This window comes from Larimichthys crocea, chromosome I (genome assembly GCF_000972845.2).
Source record: "Larimichthys crocea isolate SSNF chromosome I, L_crocea_2.0, whole genome shotgun sequence".
NCBI classification, from domain to species: domain Eukaryota; kingdom Metazoa; phylum Chordata; class Actinopteri; family Sciaenidae; genus Larimichthys; species Larimichthys crocea.
This window is the reverse complement of record NC_040011.1, coordinates 24120179-24138037: the sequence shown is the minus strand read 5'-3', so window position 1 is coordinate 24138037 and position 17859 is coordinate 24120179. Positions and strand designations below refer to the sequence as shown.

General features: G+C 40.7%; 1 protein-coding gene across 1 annotated transcript in view; it reads right to left on the bottom strand.

Moving 5' to 3' along the window:
- Positions 1-17859, bottom strand: part of klf7b (Kruppel like factor 7b) — a 59257-nt gene that overhangs the window by 15304 nt on the left and 26094 nt on the right. Inside the window, exon 2 of the mRNA XM_010736736.3 lies at positions 1520-2171. Within this exon, the coding sequence (XP_010735038.1) occupies positions 1520-2171 (652 nt within the window). The remainder of the gene's footprint in view (positions 1-1519; positions 2172-17859) is intronic.

Sequence of the window (17859 nt, the reverse complement as noted above, 5' to 3'; positions counted from 1 at the left end):
CTGGTCTCAACTCTACTTTGGTTGGTTTACTGATGAAATCTGCTCTTTATTCCAGTTACTTAAGAAAGAAGCAAGAAGATCCAAGAACAAAAACCTTGTACACAGCAAAGACCTTCTAATTGCTATACAGAGTTAATTGTGGAACTGATTAAATGGTTTCCTTTCCATGTGTTATGAGTGATAATGGGTTAACAGGCTGTTTCTTCCTGCGTAAATTCTCTGACAGATGTAAACGTTCTGGGTGAGTTGGTTCCTTAATTCTGTTTAAACTCAAGCCAATCATGAATTCATCATAATCTGCATCAGTTAAATCCACCTCAATCTTCTCATGTGTCTCCACCTGCTAATGCTTTGGAAAGCTCTCAGCAAACAGCCCCTGGACACATTAGCCTGGTGTGTGTTCTGTCTGAGGGTCACTGATAGGGCAGCTGTAGTTAGCAGCTAAAGCTGCATGTCAGAGCCAGTTGGACACGGCTGAATTTGCAATGTCATTTACTACCAGTCTATTAATCATCAGGCAATTACTGAGCAAGGCCTTTTGGCACTGAACTGGTACCAAGAATCACAAGGAAATTATTAAATTTAGAAGATCGAAAGCAAAAGAGGAAGAAGAGAGGTCGTGGTATCTTTTTAAAAATCAGATGTTTTTTTTTACAGATTTCTCCTGAAGCTCAACCCAGTAACATTTGATGTTGTCATGTATGTGCCTGATGATGTGCTAAGCCTTACTTAAAGCTCCAGGTTTAAGCACATTAATGAAGTTACTACATCTTCTAAGACAACAGTGGCTGGTATTAGGACATTGACCCATGTTGTCTGAAGGTTCTAAGTTGTCCAGGTCATTTTTCTCTGAGAGTTAAACTAATTGAAGTTGATTGTTGATCCAGTTATTCTCATTATGGTGTTCCTGAACCCCAGCACATTGGGTTTAGAACAGAGATTATGAGGGGAAAATGCTGACTACCAGAGTTAATCTAAGTGTGTCAACTGTGCTGGATTCTATATATAGTCCCGTAATTTTAGGGCACAGAAAGTAACTGAAGAAGTCTAAAAGCTATATGAACTTAAATAAAGTCATAATTTTCAATATTTGAAGTTTGACAGATTGACAAGGCTCTGCTAGGCCAGTACTACAGCTGGATTTTATTTTTTTTACATTTGACATTTTCTGGTGATTCACTTGGACAACCAAGAACATTACAATGTTTGGTCACAAAACTTAATCTTTGGCATTGTCCTAAATCTGGGGGACCTGCGACCCATTTGAAACATTTGAGAGCACTGCCTAAAGACAGATCACAAATGGTGGAACAAATTTGAAAGTAGTGGAGAGTGTCTTGCATGTTCATGCATGGGTCACCAACATGGTGTTTGTATGTATAAGAAGGTTTATGAGTCCTACATAAGAGGTCAGCACTTTAACCTCATAATCAAAATCCAAAGTACTTGAGTACAGAGCTGAAATCATCTTAAAAGTAACTGTGCTGAAGGTAATTGTAATGAGTACTGAAGATCTTACCTGTGTGAGTCCTTTGATGCGCCTTCAGATGGGAGCTCTTGGTGTAAACCTTCCTGCAGCCATTAAACTGGCACCGATGGACCCTCTTTTTGTTCTCTGGTACGTCTCCTCCTAGGCTTCCTCCTCCTCCCTGCTCGCTGTCACTGAGGGCTCCTCCTCGGCTTGGCGGCGACGGTAACGCTCGTGCTGCCACCAGTTTAGCCGCCCCTAACCCTACCTTCTTTGCCACAAGTTTGAGCGTTAGCGTACCATCTGCCATTGCAGTCAGTGTTTGTGTGGGTTTGACGAGGTGACGGCCGAGCTCTGGCGATGATGGCGGTGTTAGGGATGTAACAGCGGCACTAAGCTGTGCTGCACTGACTCCGGCGAGGACTTGGTCCTTTGCTGTGGGGGTTTCAGTGCCTGCCTCTGCTTGGGTCTTGCTGGGGTTGGGAACTTGGAGGATTTTGGTCTGGACCTTGGGCAGAGTTACCAGTAGTGGAGGTGGGCTGGGTTGGTCAGGGAGGCTGGGTAGGAGGGGGTCCATCAGGTCCTCATCACTGTCACCACCCTGCATGAAGGCTGGCGTTAAGAGACAGTCCAGCTCCTCATCAAAGAGCTCTGAGAGTCGCTTGGGCTCTGTCTGGAGATACCGCTCCAACTCTAGACATGTCTGCAAAAAAAGACAGCAAAAGGTCCCAGAGTGAGACATAATATACTTCACACTTATTAGTTCAGTGTTTCTTACACCTCTATTCACACCATCTATATACTGCCTCTGCAAGGTTTAACACAATTCTCACATACAAGACATGATAGTTCAGGCACAACACTAAAATTGCACTTGTATTCATTGATTGGCCATATGTATTTCATTCACACTTCACCACTGATGGAGTTTTATTTATATAACCCACAATCACAGCAACTATACAACAACCAGTTGAGTTGTAACATACATTTGTATTCATGACGGTCTTTATGAACTGAAGGGTCTTGTTCATCTGATGATACCTCAATGTCAACACCATTTACTACTGTTGAAGCTCCTACTACTTTGAACCAATCATGTTGAAGGTTTTGGTATTGTTGACTTTGCTATTATCTAATGTTCATGCATGAACAATATAATTACATATGCTATGATGGATATGTTGGAGGATTTGTTGTTGCTCAGTCTTTGAGAGCTCCGTCTGTAAACACATTTTCATTTTGTGTCTTTGACTGAAACAGTAATCCATCATTAGCTCATACAAAACACAGGATACAATGCACCTCACTACAATGTCAGGAACAGCAGCATAACTCTTTTCTGGTTGACTTCTGCATGACTTTCCAGGATTTCTAATCACCAAACAACTTATTCAACTTCAGTGACATAAATAGGTCATTGTTGATGCCTTCCAATGTGACCAATATGAAGAATATGAGTTTTTTTTTTAGTTTTTTTTTTTTTATCTGTGCCCGCTAGGTCTGGTAAAGTTTTGACAAAACTACTGAGTTAAAGATCAATGGAATAGTATGGCACTACTTGTGGGAATGTGGGTAGAGGAAGACCATATGGTGGTGCTTAAAAGAAACCAGTTTTGACTCTTTGTTGGAACTGGGACAAGAGCAAGCTCCAATGTCAAAGTCAAAGTGTTATATGCACAACCTGCCATTATTTGTCAGAAAAATGTAAACATAAGTTGGTTTAATCATGGTTTCACATAAGGAGAGTCTCGCCTCGTACCATTTTCTTTTGACATTATTATAGTCAGTAGTTCTTTCTGGATTGTTGACTTTTCAGAGACTCTGTTGACTAGTCTATATAAATTCAGACACCCACTGTAGGCCTTGTATTTCTGCAGCTGTTGACCATGTCACCTGGCACACAGCAGTCCTGTGAGAAGAGGGATTTAGTCTGTGATTGATTGTTGCTGCCTGGCCGAGCTCTCCAGAGCCCTGAACTGTGGAAGCCTTGCCTGTTTCCCTCTGCTCACCCAAATCAACCAGCCATGGAAGTTATATTACAAGATAGAGGAAGGAAGCAGAGCGGGATGACGGGGGGAAAGTCAAACAAAGAAACAAAGGAGAGGGAAGGGAGATAAGGAGAGAGAGAGACAAAGAAAAATAAGCGAGTATATCTAGAATTGTTTTATTTAACCTTTATCCAGAGATTACACAGACATTTGTGCTATACACTTCCAGATTTTGGCAGTGGAGCAACATCACTACAGTGTTTGCTCCGCTGGCCTTCTGTGCCTTGGTCAAGGACACCTGCTATACTACCCAGAGAGGTGTGAGCCAGAAACCTTTAGGTCCCTAACCTACTTTTCTAACCTAAAGGCTACACCTCTCCTCTGGAAACTTTTATGTTTTCTGTAATTCCCTACCACTCTTTACCTACAACTACCAACTGCACTTTTGAGGTCTAACATGGGACTGTTTAGTCGATCCAGCTTCTGCTTTGATCTCTCACACCTGCAACACTCGTTTTTATCGAAATTCCGTCTGCATCATCCCACAGGGCAAAAAAGACACATGTTGCTGTTATAGCTTTTACAAGTTATAGATTTTAAAATCAAGGGAATAAACAAATCCTGTGTTTGCAACATTTGTCCTCTTTTTTTGTTGAGAGAAAGAGAGAAAGAGGAAAAAGACAGCAGGCCACAGCTTTGTAACAGTTCACTCAGCACTTTCTTTGCAAGCTACCTGGTTCCAGCACTACCCTGCAGCACAGTGTCTTTACTGTATACTTGGAAAATGGATTTCCTCTGTTTGGCCAAAGGTCTTTGGCAGCTGAAGCTTCTCATCCTGATCCTCTGGCTCTTTCCACCTCTGCCATCGGAGCAAATTACAGCCACTATAGAAATGTTTTTTCTTGGCTGTAGCTGGTTGACTTGGTCCATTCAGACAGGCCAGCGCTGGAGCTTTGCTCTGCTCAGCCTCGGTGACGAGACAGACAAACCAACACATTTAGTCTGAACATCTGTTGAGTGGTGATAAGCTGAACTTCCCCTCTCTCTCCTTTCTCTCTTTCTTCTTCCATTTAAAAGAATGTCTTTTTTTCCCCAAGAATGCTCATTTGCATGTGAATATAAATCAAAGGTATCTCTTAGGGGGGTTACACTGCTTCATAAGGAAACTTGAAAAAGAAAAGCATGCATGTACAAAAGCTCAGAAGACGCCTAGTAACAATGTCTTTTACAAAGCTGATAGCAGTGTTGTGAGGAAAACCTTCTGGTTAGCCTTTTGTCAGGATTGTCGCTATGATTTGTTAGCACCGGTATTCCTTTCAGTAATTGCCTTGTGTAATACAATACCTAGCCAAGCATGCTAAAGGAGGCTATTATATCTCTGTTTAAATTAGATCAGTCATTGCTAATGCATCTGGAAAGCAATACTGGAGATTATCAAACAGACATCAGGTTAGCCAGAGAGGAACTTACACAGCCAAGAGCTTTGCGCCGAGATCTGGCGACAACAATTGAATAGACTGAACAAGAGTCTGAGAGCAACACGCACCCAACCAACACACATAACAATTCTAAACTTAATACAATGAAAGTTATGATGTTATGCACCTCATTATGAAAGAACCGCGTTTAGTGTTCAGCCAAGGAGTAAATCCCAGGGAATTAAGGTTTTTAAGTCAGGATGAAGATTTTAAATGTTCCCTTACAATCAGGGGTTTACAGAAAGCATTAAGGTCTCAATGTGTAAGATATATAAATCTGCATGTAACCATAGCAACAGTAGTTAAGAATTAAGAGTCATTAATGGCAGCACATATAAACTAGAGTCAATCTAGACCTTGTCTTTATCAGTCGAGTTTTCAGTCTGATCCCACAAAAAACACCTGTTGGCATGTGATGACACCTGAAGAAGGTCATTAGATACATTTGAAAACTTGAAAAATTTTGGGGCGCCTTGGTAGCTCACCTGGTACAGCACAATGGTAGCTCACCTGGTAGAGCGTGCGCCCCATATATAAGGGCTAAATTCGTTACCACCGCGACCCAGATTCAGTTCCAGCCTTGGTTCCTCGCTGCATGTCATCCCCTCTCTATATGCCCATGAATTTCCTGTCTATGCCAAAAATATATTTTAAAAATCTGTTTCAAGTGAACCTGGGCTTTAGAATAATTTATCACAGATAATGAAATATATTTTGTCTTGATGTTTACAGCTAATATGGCATAAATCTGACATGAATTTAAGAGAGTTGTGTTATTGCTTAGTCATATGTCAACAATTAAGCTGTTACGTGAATGTTTATTGTAACTGATGTGTGTGAAAAAAATTACAATAATACAATCAAGAAGTTGCCATTGTTTTGTACCATCATTGAAATATTTCTGTTTTGAAAGAAAACTCAAAACAGGATTTTCTCATATCTAAAACATCATTTATCCTTCCTCTGTAGAATTATATTTTTGCCACTACGTGTTATATACATTATTCATCATCCCCAGACACAACTACAGCAGCATGAATATTAGCTGTGTCTAATGCAGTAAATACAGGCTCTGTTAGTGATTTCTGACGCCGTACTCTATCATTGTTTTCACTTGGACTAGAAATCAAAAATAGAAAGGTATGTGTGTCTCCTGTCGGGGGCTGGACTGATGCTGAGGATTGTGAGAGGTGGGCGGGGAGGACAGAGGGTAGAGTGAGCCCGAGGCTCTGGAAGAGGAGCAAGCGGCAATCAAACCCACGGCTGGCAGTGAACGCACCTCCTCTGACATCACAAAAATGACCTTCTCCTTGGTCTGTTTCTCCTACACACCATGAATATCAGGTAACAATGACATGTATGGCCTGCAGCGTGTGTGTGTGTGTGTGTGTGTGTGTGTGTGTCTGTGTGTGTGTGTGTGTGTGTGTCAGCTGCTGGATAACAGCTCAGACTGATAGCATGTGTGGGGCTCACCTCATGTCCCCCTGCTCAGTCCCACACCATATGGAGAAAGGTCACATCGAAAAACACACACACACACACACACACACACACACACACACACACAGCGCACTCCTTTTCAGTTTTTGACCGACTGTTGAAGCCTTTCACTATAAAAAATGTCCTGGTCGAATCAACAGCACAAACAATGAGACACTGAGCAGAAGTAAATCTAAAGACAATTCTGTTGTGTTGGTCAAACAAGGTCAAACTCAAATGCAGTGTCACTGCTTAAGTAAAGGTCATCTGTGTTTGTCTGCAGCATATTTGATAGCTTCAAACGTTTGTATAGAAGCAATATATTTTGTTTATTTGTGGATATATTTCATTCACAGAGCCGAGGCTCAAAACAATGGGAACTATTCATTTTGTCCTGTTCCCTCAATAAATGTGTGTCCCCCCCCAATTTTATATTTTGAGTGTTTGAGTTAATATCAGGGCTAAAAAAGCTACCAGTGACACGCAGGTTCTGCCTGTGTGTGTGTGTGCATGTATGTGTGTGTGTTCTCAGCCTGCTGAGGTCCATTAATAATGAATGCAGAGAGCAGAGGGCTCTGGATGGAAACGCTAAGAGCTTTTGACAGACAAAAGATCACCGAGGACGAACCTCGGCAAACAGACTGAAGTGGATTCAGCAGGAGATGCTCCGTCTGTGCTTGCATGCACGCAGTTATGCGGCTGCTACCAACATTTCCATTAGGACAATTGCGAAATTAAGCCATTTGACGTGATTCTGTGAAGTGACACTTCTTATAATGTTCTGCTTCACATGTTATTTTCCCATAAACACTGATTGAAAAACATGGAGGACATCAACAGCTTTTGGATTCTACATTCAGTGAAGAAGTGATTTAGCACAAAGAGAATATGTCCAACACCAGTCATCCAATATTTGGATTATAACATGGTAAAGCTGAGGATGTAAAAATAATATTTCACAGTTCACAATGTTTTTCAATAAAAATCAGAAGAATTCTGTAGTTCCAGGAAGTGGTCATCAGTCATTTAAAGCAACATTACATAGAAATTGGTATTTTTGTCACATAGCGTGTGTTGTGTTACCCAGTTTAATCCCACTGTGGTAAATATGGACAGCTGTACTCTGTATTTGTTATGATTATATTACTTATGATCAAAAACTAGCGAGGCGACAGCTTTGCTCACAGCCGAACATCAAGCAAGGTCAACAACACAAGACATAACATCCAGCTAATATTACTAAATAGTCCAACAGCGAGAAACCCAGCTCGGCGTCTGTCTTTCAGCCTTTTATTTCACCAAGGTCACTCTTGTCTTTTAGCCTTTATTGTGCATACAGACTGCTGAGCCCGGTTACATTGCCCACTTGCCCAGCTCCGGTTCTGGAACGACACCAACTTTCCTCCCTTGTAAGTACCCTGGGCCTGAAAACCTCCTTATCCTTGTGGTCTAAAACACCTGTGGTACAAACACTAACCCTGCCCCGGGGCTCTGAGCTTACAGTTTGGGCAGCCTGGCTAACATTAGCTAACAGCAGCTACAGTTGGCAGCAGTTTACTTTACTGTCCATCAGGAAACTCACAGAAGGTTGAGGCACAGTAAAGTAGAAAGCAGGAAAGTTATGCAATTGGGGCTTTACAGTATGTAATCTGTAGATAATTGGTACAAAGAGGCAAAATTGGTCTCACGTTCCTTAACAAGACTAAAGTGTGGACAGCTCATGACAGGTCTCTGTTAATTGCATCAACATTCCTGTATCTACATGTTACTGCAATTAAAGTCATGCACATGAAGAACCACTTGATTTACTCACATCTTAAATATACCTCCTCTCTAAATCCAACAGAAAACTGATGTTCTAGTATTTGGAGTCAGTTTCCTTCAAACCGCCGTAGACAGCCGCCCCAGGATCTCGTCTCCTCCAGTCTAATCCTTTTTAGTTTCTTCCTGTTTCGCTTTATCTGTGTGTGCATTAGAGTGTTTATTTTCCCTCTGCATTATACAGCATTTGGCTTCAAATGATGTTTTTCTCTTCGCTTTCTCGTACAAATAGGTCCTAATTAAAGTGCTTTGGCTTCCATAAACTGCTCTTTGAAGCTCTACCTCTTGATGGCTCTCGCTCTCTCCACACAGCGGGCTCTGATGGCTAATTAGCCACTCAAAAGAAAAGGCAAAAAGAGGCTCTTTATTCAGCTAATTTGCTGATGCGGCTGTGTACATGGCGGTTGTGTGTGTTTGTAAGAGTGAGAAGAGCATAATGACTTTTAACTGATGTGTGAATATGTAATACCTCATGCTCGGCAGTGTGTACAATATCAAATGGGTGCTATTGGCAACAAGCTGCTTCCTTTATGTTGGAGCAGGCATCAGTGCTGCAGAGTGTGTTTGGTGCTTTGTTACAGACTCTTGAGCAGTTTGTGTGAACAAGCTCGAAGCGTCTGACTTACTGCAGTGTTGTGCTGATCACATTGACTTAACTGCATCAAAATAGGATGCATTAACAGTCACCCGAAGTAGATTAAGTCTTACCAGCATCATTTTCTTTGTTACTGCCTCTTTGTTTTAAAAGCAGATCACTTCAGGATGTTGAACATATGACTAGGAAGTGGTGACTTTGCTCTTGACCTTTACTTTAATGAGGAAGTGAATGTCTTGGAAAACACCTTTGGAAAAGGAGATTAAGCACTCAACTAACAGGTTTCTAGATTAAGGTGAGTGTTGAAATTTTCCAGACAGAGCAAACCGAAGATCACAAGCATCTTCTGAGCCCAAATACACTGCAAGGTCTAAATGTACGTGGAAACCTGAACATTCCACCTCTGGATTGTAAAATCTTGTTTCCACCATCAGGGATTTGCTCCCATTTAAAGCATAAGCCAGGTCCGACACTGATGTCGGTTGATCAGGTCAGAGTTCCAGTTCATTCCAGAAGTGTTGGATGAGGTTGAGTTGAGGATTATGTGCAGGACAGTCAGATTCTTCAGCACCAACCTGCGAAAAATATTACTGTATGGACAGTGGTGTCCAAATACATTTGACCCTGTAGCATAGTGCAGCAGCATACAGTAGATAAACCATCGCCTCAGCTTGTTTATGGACAGCTGCCATTTTGGAGACACCAGTTTCCTCATGGCTACACTGCACTGGTTCCAGAGAGAACTGCAGTCATGAGCCAGTATCATTGTGCTGGGTGGTGACCATGGTTTGACATGGTCACCACCCAGCACACCCTGCCTCTCCTTCCAATATCACTGAAATCCATCTGAAATATTTATATCCCAAACAGTAAGCAATTAGCAGCAAAAACTTCACGGCAAGTCTAAATAAAGCAAGTCTTCTGTGTTTGAGTTGATCAATATCCTAAAAACAACATCACAAAGAAAGGAGAGTTGAGTAAGTTACTAGTGTGGTTTTGTTTCACTGCTCAAGAATTTTCATTGCTATTCTTTGCTATACTTCATTTGGCTATTTATAGATTTGTTTTCCTCTATCTTAGTGTTTTATGTAGAAATGTTCTACAGTTCAATAGCAGGCGGCGCTGCAGGGAAACTGAAACAGAAGATACGAGCACACAATATTCTTTTTTCAGTCTGATTAAAAAGGTACAAATCACTAACATAAACTGCTGTTTGGTGAAAACCCCCTTTTTTTTCAGAGAAACTCCAGCAGCTAATCTCATCAATGATCAGACCTCTTTTCTGGTGGAAGGAGTGTGTGTGACTCAGAACAACCAGCTGACTCACAGAGTTAAGTGAAGGGTGATTTCATCATCACCAAACTGCAGACAGACAGCTTTGAATCACCTAAACCGACTTTAAATTGAACTTGTGATGTTTCTGTAATGAGAACATATACTTGACATTAAACAGTATTCTATGTTCCAACAGAACAAACACAGACTTTTATCTTTATCTGGTTTCCAAAATGTTCACAGAAACATCACTTTAGCTTTTATTAATACAATTAATTCATATTCTGTTATTATTATTATATTATGTTATTTTGACATATTTTTAATCTATCTTCATATTTTCTCTGAAATGTAAGATTGTAAATTTTCTTTCATGACATATTATCATACTGGCAACACTGTCTATGGAGACTACATCACTCATAGTGAATTATAATGCATTCATAATGCTTTATGACTACACTCATAAAAACAATATGCTCTATATTAACAGTCATAAAGCATTATAGATGTGACTTATAATGAATTATAACCTGGATGCTCTTGATTAGTTATAAACTAGAGGTCGACTGCTTATGACTATGATTATGATTACATATACTTACCTATTATTTTAAATGGTGACTTATGACCCTGTATGGACTGTTATAGCACACTATGAGTTCTTACTACAGTTGATTGTTGAGCTGTGTGTGTATCAGTGTGTATAGGTAGTCATAATGTGTCATAAGCCCCATCAGTCAACACACATTTTATTTAAATAATACTGCTGTGCAGTTACCTCCTGCTGCTTTTTGTGCAAACTCATCTATCTGTTGAGGTGATATTTCTACACACCATGTGTGTATTCAATAATCTGTGTAATAACTTCTGTGAAATGATCCATCATGCATACCTGTGTGCTCGAAGAAGTTTATAATGTATAGAACTCTTCTTTTATCTTCTGTTTCTGGTGTAGTTTTCATTTTTTGTTGTCTATTTTGTCTGTCTTGTGTAACTTGAGCGGCTGTAACAAGCAAATTTCCCCAGCGTGGAATCAATAAAGTCTACCTTGTCTTATCTTACATCATCAAATACACGACACTACCGAGCAATAACAATATGTCCAGGTTCGCCTGACTATGCCGACACGCTGACAGACAAAGACATTAGGATCAGTCACTGGGTGACCCTCACAGCAGTGATGAAGACGCTGACACAACACAACCATGCTACAGTGACCGACGGGGGCCGACGCTGTGTTTGTGTGTGCCGTCAGCGTGTGCAGGTATCCTCTCACTCTTCCCTTAATTGAAAAAGCGGCGCCGCAAACAGAGGCGAGCCCTGCGGGGTCTGATGTGAAAAGCAGGACGAGGCTTCAATAAAAAAGGTTAATGGAGACGAGACCCGACGGAAGAACGAGGTGACATCGCTGGAATCTTTGAAGAGTCAGCACGGCTCAGTCTGGAGCTCCAACAAATCTATATTGTCATCACTAATTAATTTATCTGTGTTTTTTTTTTCAATGAACTAATTAATCATTTATGGATAGATACCAACTACAAGTGAGCAGAGCCCACAGAAATGTCTGCAAAAAGCTTTTTCACTCAGAAATCTGACTGAAGGTCGTGGCACATCCCAAGAAACCAAACACTCTCCAACAAACACAGATGTTTGTCTGCAGCTGTCTGTCCTTGTTTGGAGATGTTTGGTCATGTTCAATCCATGTTTGTTCTTTGTTTGATGAAGTTTGCCATTCCTTCAAACGGACAGTTACCCCAACGGTACGCATACAGTACACGTATTCATAGCAGCGCAGCTCACACATGATCAGTATTAGTGGTAAATGAGAGATGCAGTCCCTGTGATGAGTGGTGTAACCTTTGCTAACAGCCTGTCGTAGTCTACTGCTCGAGAGAAGATTACAAACCCGACCTGTCTTTATTTTCCAGCTCACGCCAACGATGAACGGTCTTCTTAAAACTACTGCTTGCTCCATATTTTTTTCTTCCAATATTTCTTGCGCGTTTTAAGACTTCCTGACACTTTTAAACACATAGTTAAAAGAGTATCTCTGAATTTGTAAGCAACAACAAATATACAGAATAAATTATTCAAATTAACCTGAGAAAAGTGGTAAATCTTTACAATTAGGAATCAACATTTTTACTGGGTACCTAATTCATTTGGTCAATTAGCAATTTCCATTGATTCATCTTTATTCATTCATTCATTTATTACTAAATGAGAAATAGTTTAGTCAGAATCTCCAGGTATGAATCAGTCTCATTGACTGTATCAAACTGGTTGTTTATGGGTCATAATAACCTGGATTTACTGAAATATTAAGGTAGAGAAATATCCATAAATATATCCATAATACTTGTTTACTGTTTTTCTTCTGTTCTGAAGGAACAAGAAGGGCATTTTTGGACTTTGTTAGAACATTTTAATGTGAATAATTATAATTAAAAAAAAAAAAACAATCCCGAAGCACTGACTGACTGTGCTTCACTGTGTGTCAGAGATGCTTCATGTCTGAGGACAGAAAGTAAAAACAGTACACACAGGGGCAGCTATCATGCACACACTAACCAAAATACTGATTAGTACATAATAAGACATAAGACTGCATAAATCAGAGCTTTTAATCTCACCATAAGACGTCGAGAAACGGAAAGAGTGAAACTGTCGAGAGACAATTAGAAAGCAGTGAGCTCAAGAGAACGAGAGACAAAGAAAGATGATTAGCCAATGAGAGGGAGAGGACAGGAGTGAGTGAGTGCACGGAGAGAGGAGGCTCTGAGTTTTTATTGCACACACACACACACACACACACACACACACACAGAGCATCACCTCCGACCTCCAGCCTCAGCCAATGAAATTTTAATCAACAGTCTCTGATGGAGGAGCACTCAGACTCTCCTGCTGTGTAACTGCTCTCTCTCTCCCTCTTTCTCCATATTCTCTCTTGTCTCTCCATCTTTTCATGCTTTTGAGCACCCCCCCCCCCCCCCCTCCTCCTTCTCCTACTCCTCCCTCCTCTCACCTCTATAAACACCTCCTCCCTCCTTCTTTCTTTCCTCTTCATCGCACACATTTCATTTCCTCCTTCCTCATTCACAAAGCAAAGGTCTCCTTCTCTTTCTCACCTTTCCTTTTCCCACCTTCTCATCACTTTTCCTCTTCGTCTCTTCGCATCCCATCCTCCGGTTTCTTAGTGAAACAGCTGAAGCATCTCAACCTCGCGGCATGTTAAACTACAGGAGCCATTTTACAGCCTAACAGAACATCGTCTCTCTTCAGGAATTGACGCTGATTCACTGGCTGCACAGACAATGGAAATAAAATCAACACCCAATGAAATAAAGAACAGAAACAAGCCAAACATTTGTTATGTATTAAAATGGACCTTTGAACTTGATGCTACAGTGGAGCGTTAGTATTTGACAGCCTACAGATGTTGTGACGTTAGATCCATTGAGTAATTTTGAGAGTAATGTCAAGCGGTCAGTGAGGTTTTCAGCCTTATTCAGGTAGTAACTTATAAAAGTAAAAAAAAAAAAAGAGCTCCTCGCCGGCTCCACGGTTCAAGATCAACGTGCACAGCAGCTTCCTGTTTACTGACAGCTATTCTCGTGGCAGTTTCTAAGACTTTTGCACTACCTAGAGAGTGGGTGACCTGACTAAGGATCACCGCCAAGACATTGCTGGGAACTCAGCGTGTCCCAGTGGAGTCACTGCGATCCAGTTAGCAGAACCTCTCTAGAAGCCGTGAAACGACAGCGAGAAGAGTCTGTAGGTGTCGCCTCCTGCAAAAGGAAGAGGCAAACTCCATCTGCTGCTGTGTTTTCTGCTTTTTGTTTCTAAATCAGATTTATAATAAATCACAACGGGGAAAAAAATCAACACATCGCCACGCTGCCATTTCAGGGCAATCGGCAGTACGGGTGAAACAAATGGTTCACAGTGGAACTTTTTCAGGCACGGATGATTCAACAACTTCCCAGAAACCGTTCAGAGCTCCTCCAGACACTGTTACAACAAGACATTATCCAGAACACACTCGCCCATCCTTCTCTCCCTCTCTCTCCCTCTCTCTCTTTCAAACACACACACAAGCACACACTCCATTTTCACTGTCCACGGTTATTAAATACAAGGACATAAAATTAATTAACAGCTTAATCACTCACATGCACACACACACACACAGAGCTCTAAAAGGACAAGGCAGGTACGGCCTTTTAATTTGAAGAATAATTTAATACTGCTTAACCAGGCTTATGGCCCTTCTCTCTCTCTTTGTCCCTGTCTCTCTCTTGCTGTATGTGTGTGTGTGTGCATGTGTGTGTCCTGGCTATTTCATTAACTGGCTGAGATGGAGTGATTGAAATCTGTGGCAGAATCATCTGTTCCTCTGTCTGTTGTGCTTTCTGTTAATGAAGCTCCTCTCTCTCTCTCTCTCTCTCTCTCTCTCTCTCTTTCTCTCTCTCTCTCTCTCTCTCTCTGCAGGTCATTTGTCATGTCGGACGGCCTGTCCTCCACCATGAGGCATTTGTCCAGCCTGGAAAAATGATGGGCTTGCTGTCCACACATCAAATCCAGACAGTGCATACACACACACACACACACCGACACACACAGAAACACTCACATAATGTCTAACCTTTAAGTCATCTTGTACATGAATGGCCTCTTTAGTAGCACTTGTTCTTTGAACTATTATATTCGACGTAATTTTTTTGCAAAACATTTTTAGACCCAACCATCTGAGGCTCAGTGCAAGTCATATTTTTCACAGTTTTCTTCTGTATCTGTCACAGCTGCATATCAACTCTAGATGCTTGATCATAAATTGAACATTAGAACAGGTATATGACAGGTAGGGTTTATTGCAGGGCAGTTGCACTGAACTGCAATCTGTTAGCAAGCTGTTAACTCTGCATAACTTTAAGTCTTAATATAATGTGAACAGGTGAGTTGTATATAAATTAACCCTCAGTACAGTTGTCATGAACGGGGAAATTAGCTATAGAGACCAAAACAGTTTTTTGTACCAGGCTGTAAACATGTTTATTTCTGCTGTGAAGTTGGACATTTGAACATTGGGACTTACGGAGACTGACTCACTTTGGAGCCAGCCTCAAGTGGCCGTTTGAGGAACTGCAGATTCATTTCCCAGCCACAGAAGTTGCCGCTTGGTATTGTATCAGTACTGCTTCCAGTATAAACACTGTGCCCTCATACTATAATAGGCCAACTAATGTTTGAGTTCTTTGTCCTCTTTTCTTTCATGTAGATTTAATCTTTTGCTTGCGAGAATTGTATTTTCATTAAACATTTTCTTTTTTTTCCTTTTTCCAACTTTGTTATTGTGCAAACACTGTTACTATAATGAACGATGTCGATTTAACATGTTCTCTTGCTGAGATGGTTTAATGTGATATTAATCTGCCCATTAACTAGTTTCTTATTTATATTTTATAGCTCTTTGCTGTGTCTCATTTCAGTATTCTGCTGCAGTGACTCTATTTCCCCACAGGGATCATTAAAACTTGCTCTTATCTAATTTGCGGATAAAGTGTTTGAATAAATCTCATCAATGTTTCTCTTCTCATGTTTTTTTATCAGCCGCAGTGAAGCGGAGATACTCGAAGCACTGAGTGCTTTTGTTCTCTTCACATCAGTTTCGGAGCCACGGACTAAAAGTGAACGTTAAACACTCGACTAGAGGAAAACCATTGACTCCCAAACTTAAATAAGAGTCAGTGTGAGAGGTAAAGAGACACTTGTGCCAAGTGGTTTGTTAAAAGCTCTGTGCGGTTCCTGACAGAGGACAAAGAATGACATGAAGATAAACGACATGATGGCGTTCCGCGTGGAGTTTTATAATTCACAAAGTCACTCGTTCACATTTTGCAGGCTCTGTGAGGGGAAGCTGTTCTGTCACTGTCACCACTTCTACATAACCTGTCAATAGACCTTTTTCCCAGCAGCCATTTTGACATGAAATAGTATGTAAACACAGGGGTTACCAATGATACTAATGAAGGTGACTCTGTCTGACCTGAATGGAACCGAACCTTAATTAGTATCATTGGTAACCCCTGTGTTTACATACTATTTCATGTCAAAAGTAAGACCAACACGTTATACATCTACAGGTTCAGTCACTGATGTCTCCATCTACAGGCAAACAAAATAATAGCTACAGTACTTGAAGGCCACCTGAAGGGAATGAGTGTTACAGCTGCAGTTTTTCGTTAAAGGTCTCATCACTGTCGCCTCACAGCAAGAAGGTTCCTGGTTTGAACCTCGGCTGGAACCTTTCTGTGTGGAGTTTGCATGTTCTTCCCGTGTCTACGTGGGTTCTCACCGGCTTGCTCCCACAGTCCAAAGACACTTAACAGGTTAACTGTGACTCTGAATTGGCTGTAGGTGTGAATGTGCCCTGTGATGAACTGGAGTACTATAGCTCAAAGTCAACTGGGATTGGTTCCAGCCCCAACATGACCCTGATGAGGATGAGTGGTTATTGAAAATGGATGGAAGAATATAATATATAATATATGGTCCAGAATTGGAATGTTGAATGTTGGATTTTGATTTGTACCAAGAAATACTTTTTCTGGACAACCTACAACTATACAGAAGTTAATGTATAGATAAATTAATCTATCAGGCAATCCTGAAAGTCAATAAATAGCCATTTTGAATTAGTGCAGAGGCCTAACATACATTTAGAAAACAGGGACTGGGCCTGGGACATGATTCCAGGCCTGTCCATCTCCTATATTACCATATTACCATGACATATTGCCATAAACAGGCTTTATTAAAGAACGACAGAGATCCTAGTTTTAGCTAGAAAAACACTTATGCTGCTTTCACACATTGCTTTGTAAAAAAAACATGTTTTCTGAGGTTTCATTTAAAAATGTCACGGCCTGTTGTGGATTCTTGATGAGTTTTTGACTGTGCATTCACAGCTCTTGAAAAAATATAAACATGAAACGTTCAACCCACACAGAGCGCAGCCTTTTAAAACAAAACAAAAAAAAATTAAACACTTGACTCAAGATGTTATGAATAAATGAAAGTTTGCCTCCACACGGCACACACAAGCATTGAACACATCATTAACACGCTGGTAGGAGAAATATGCTTGTTAGTATTGCCTCCTGGGGAAAGTCATATTTTCAACCATAACAACTTTGCAGTTTGATATTGTAAATACTTAATGTTTTCATAATTTATGTAACAAGTGAAACACAGAAATGTGCCTTAAGAAGAGAGATGTTTGTTGCCTTTTGAAAAAGGTTTAACAAATATGCTGCTGCTTCAAGGTTTGGTGAGTTAAAAATGCATTAAACAGCATTTTTCTATTAACATTACATCAGATGATACCATGAAATCATTGCGAGTGCTCCAATACCACTGAGGACCAACACACCAAGCATCTACTAGACCAACAAACCAAAAGATCTACTAGCTAGCCCAAAAACTAAATCTATGTTACCTGCATGAAATGACAGTTACCATTTACACCTCATGGTTTATTGAGTCATTAGGGCTACACACTGAACTGCTTCTCGAACCACTAAACCTCTTCATTTGAACCCTTTTGTCTCTGAATGCATCACAAGAAAGAGAGAAGAGAAACTGTACTACATGATTTGTTTTGTTGCAAACTAAAAATATCCTCCGCTGCCTGCCGCAACAACCCTCTAAGGAAAACTACAGTAATGCAACAGAGAGTGGAGAGGT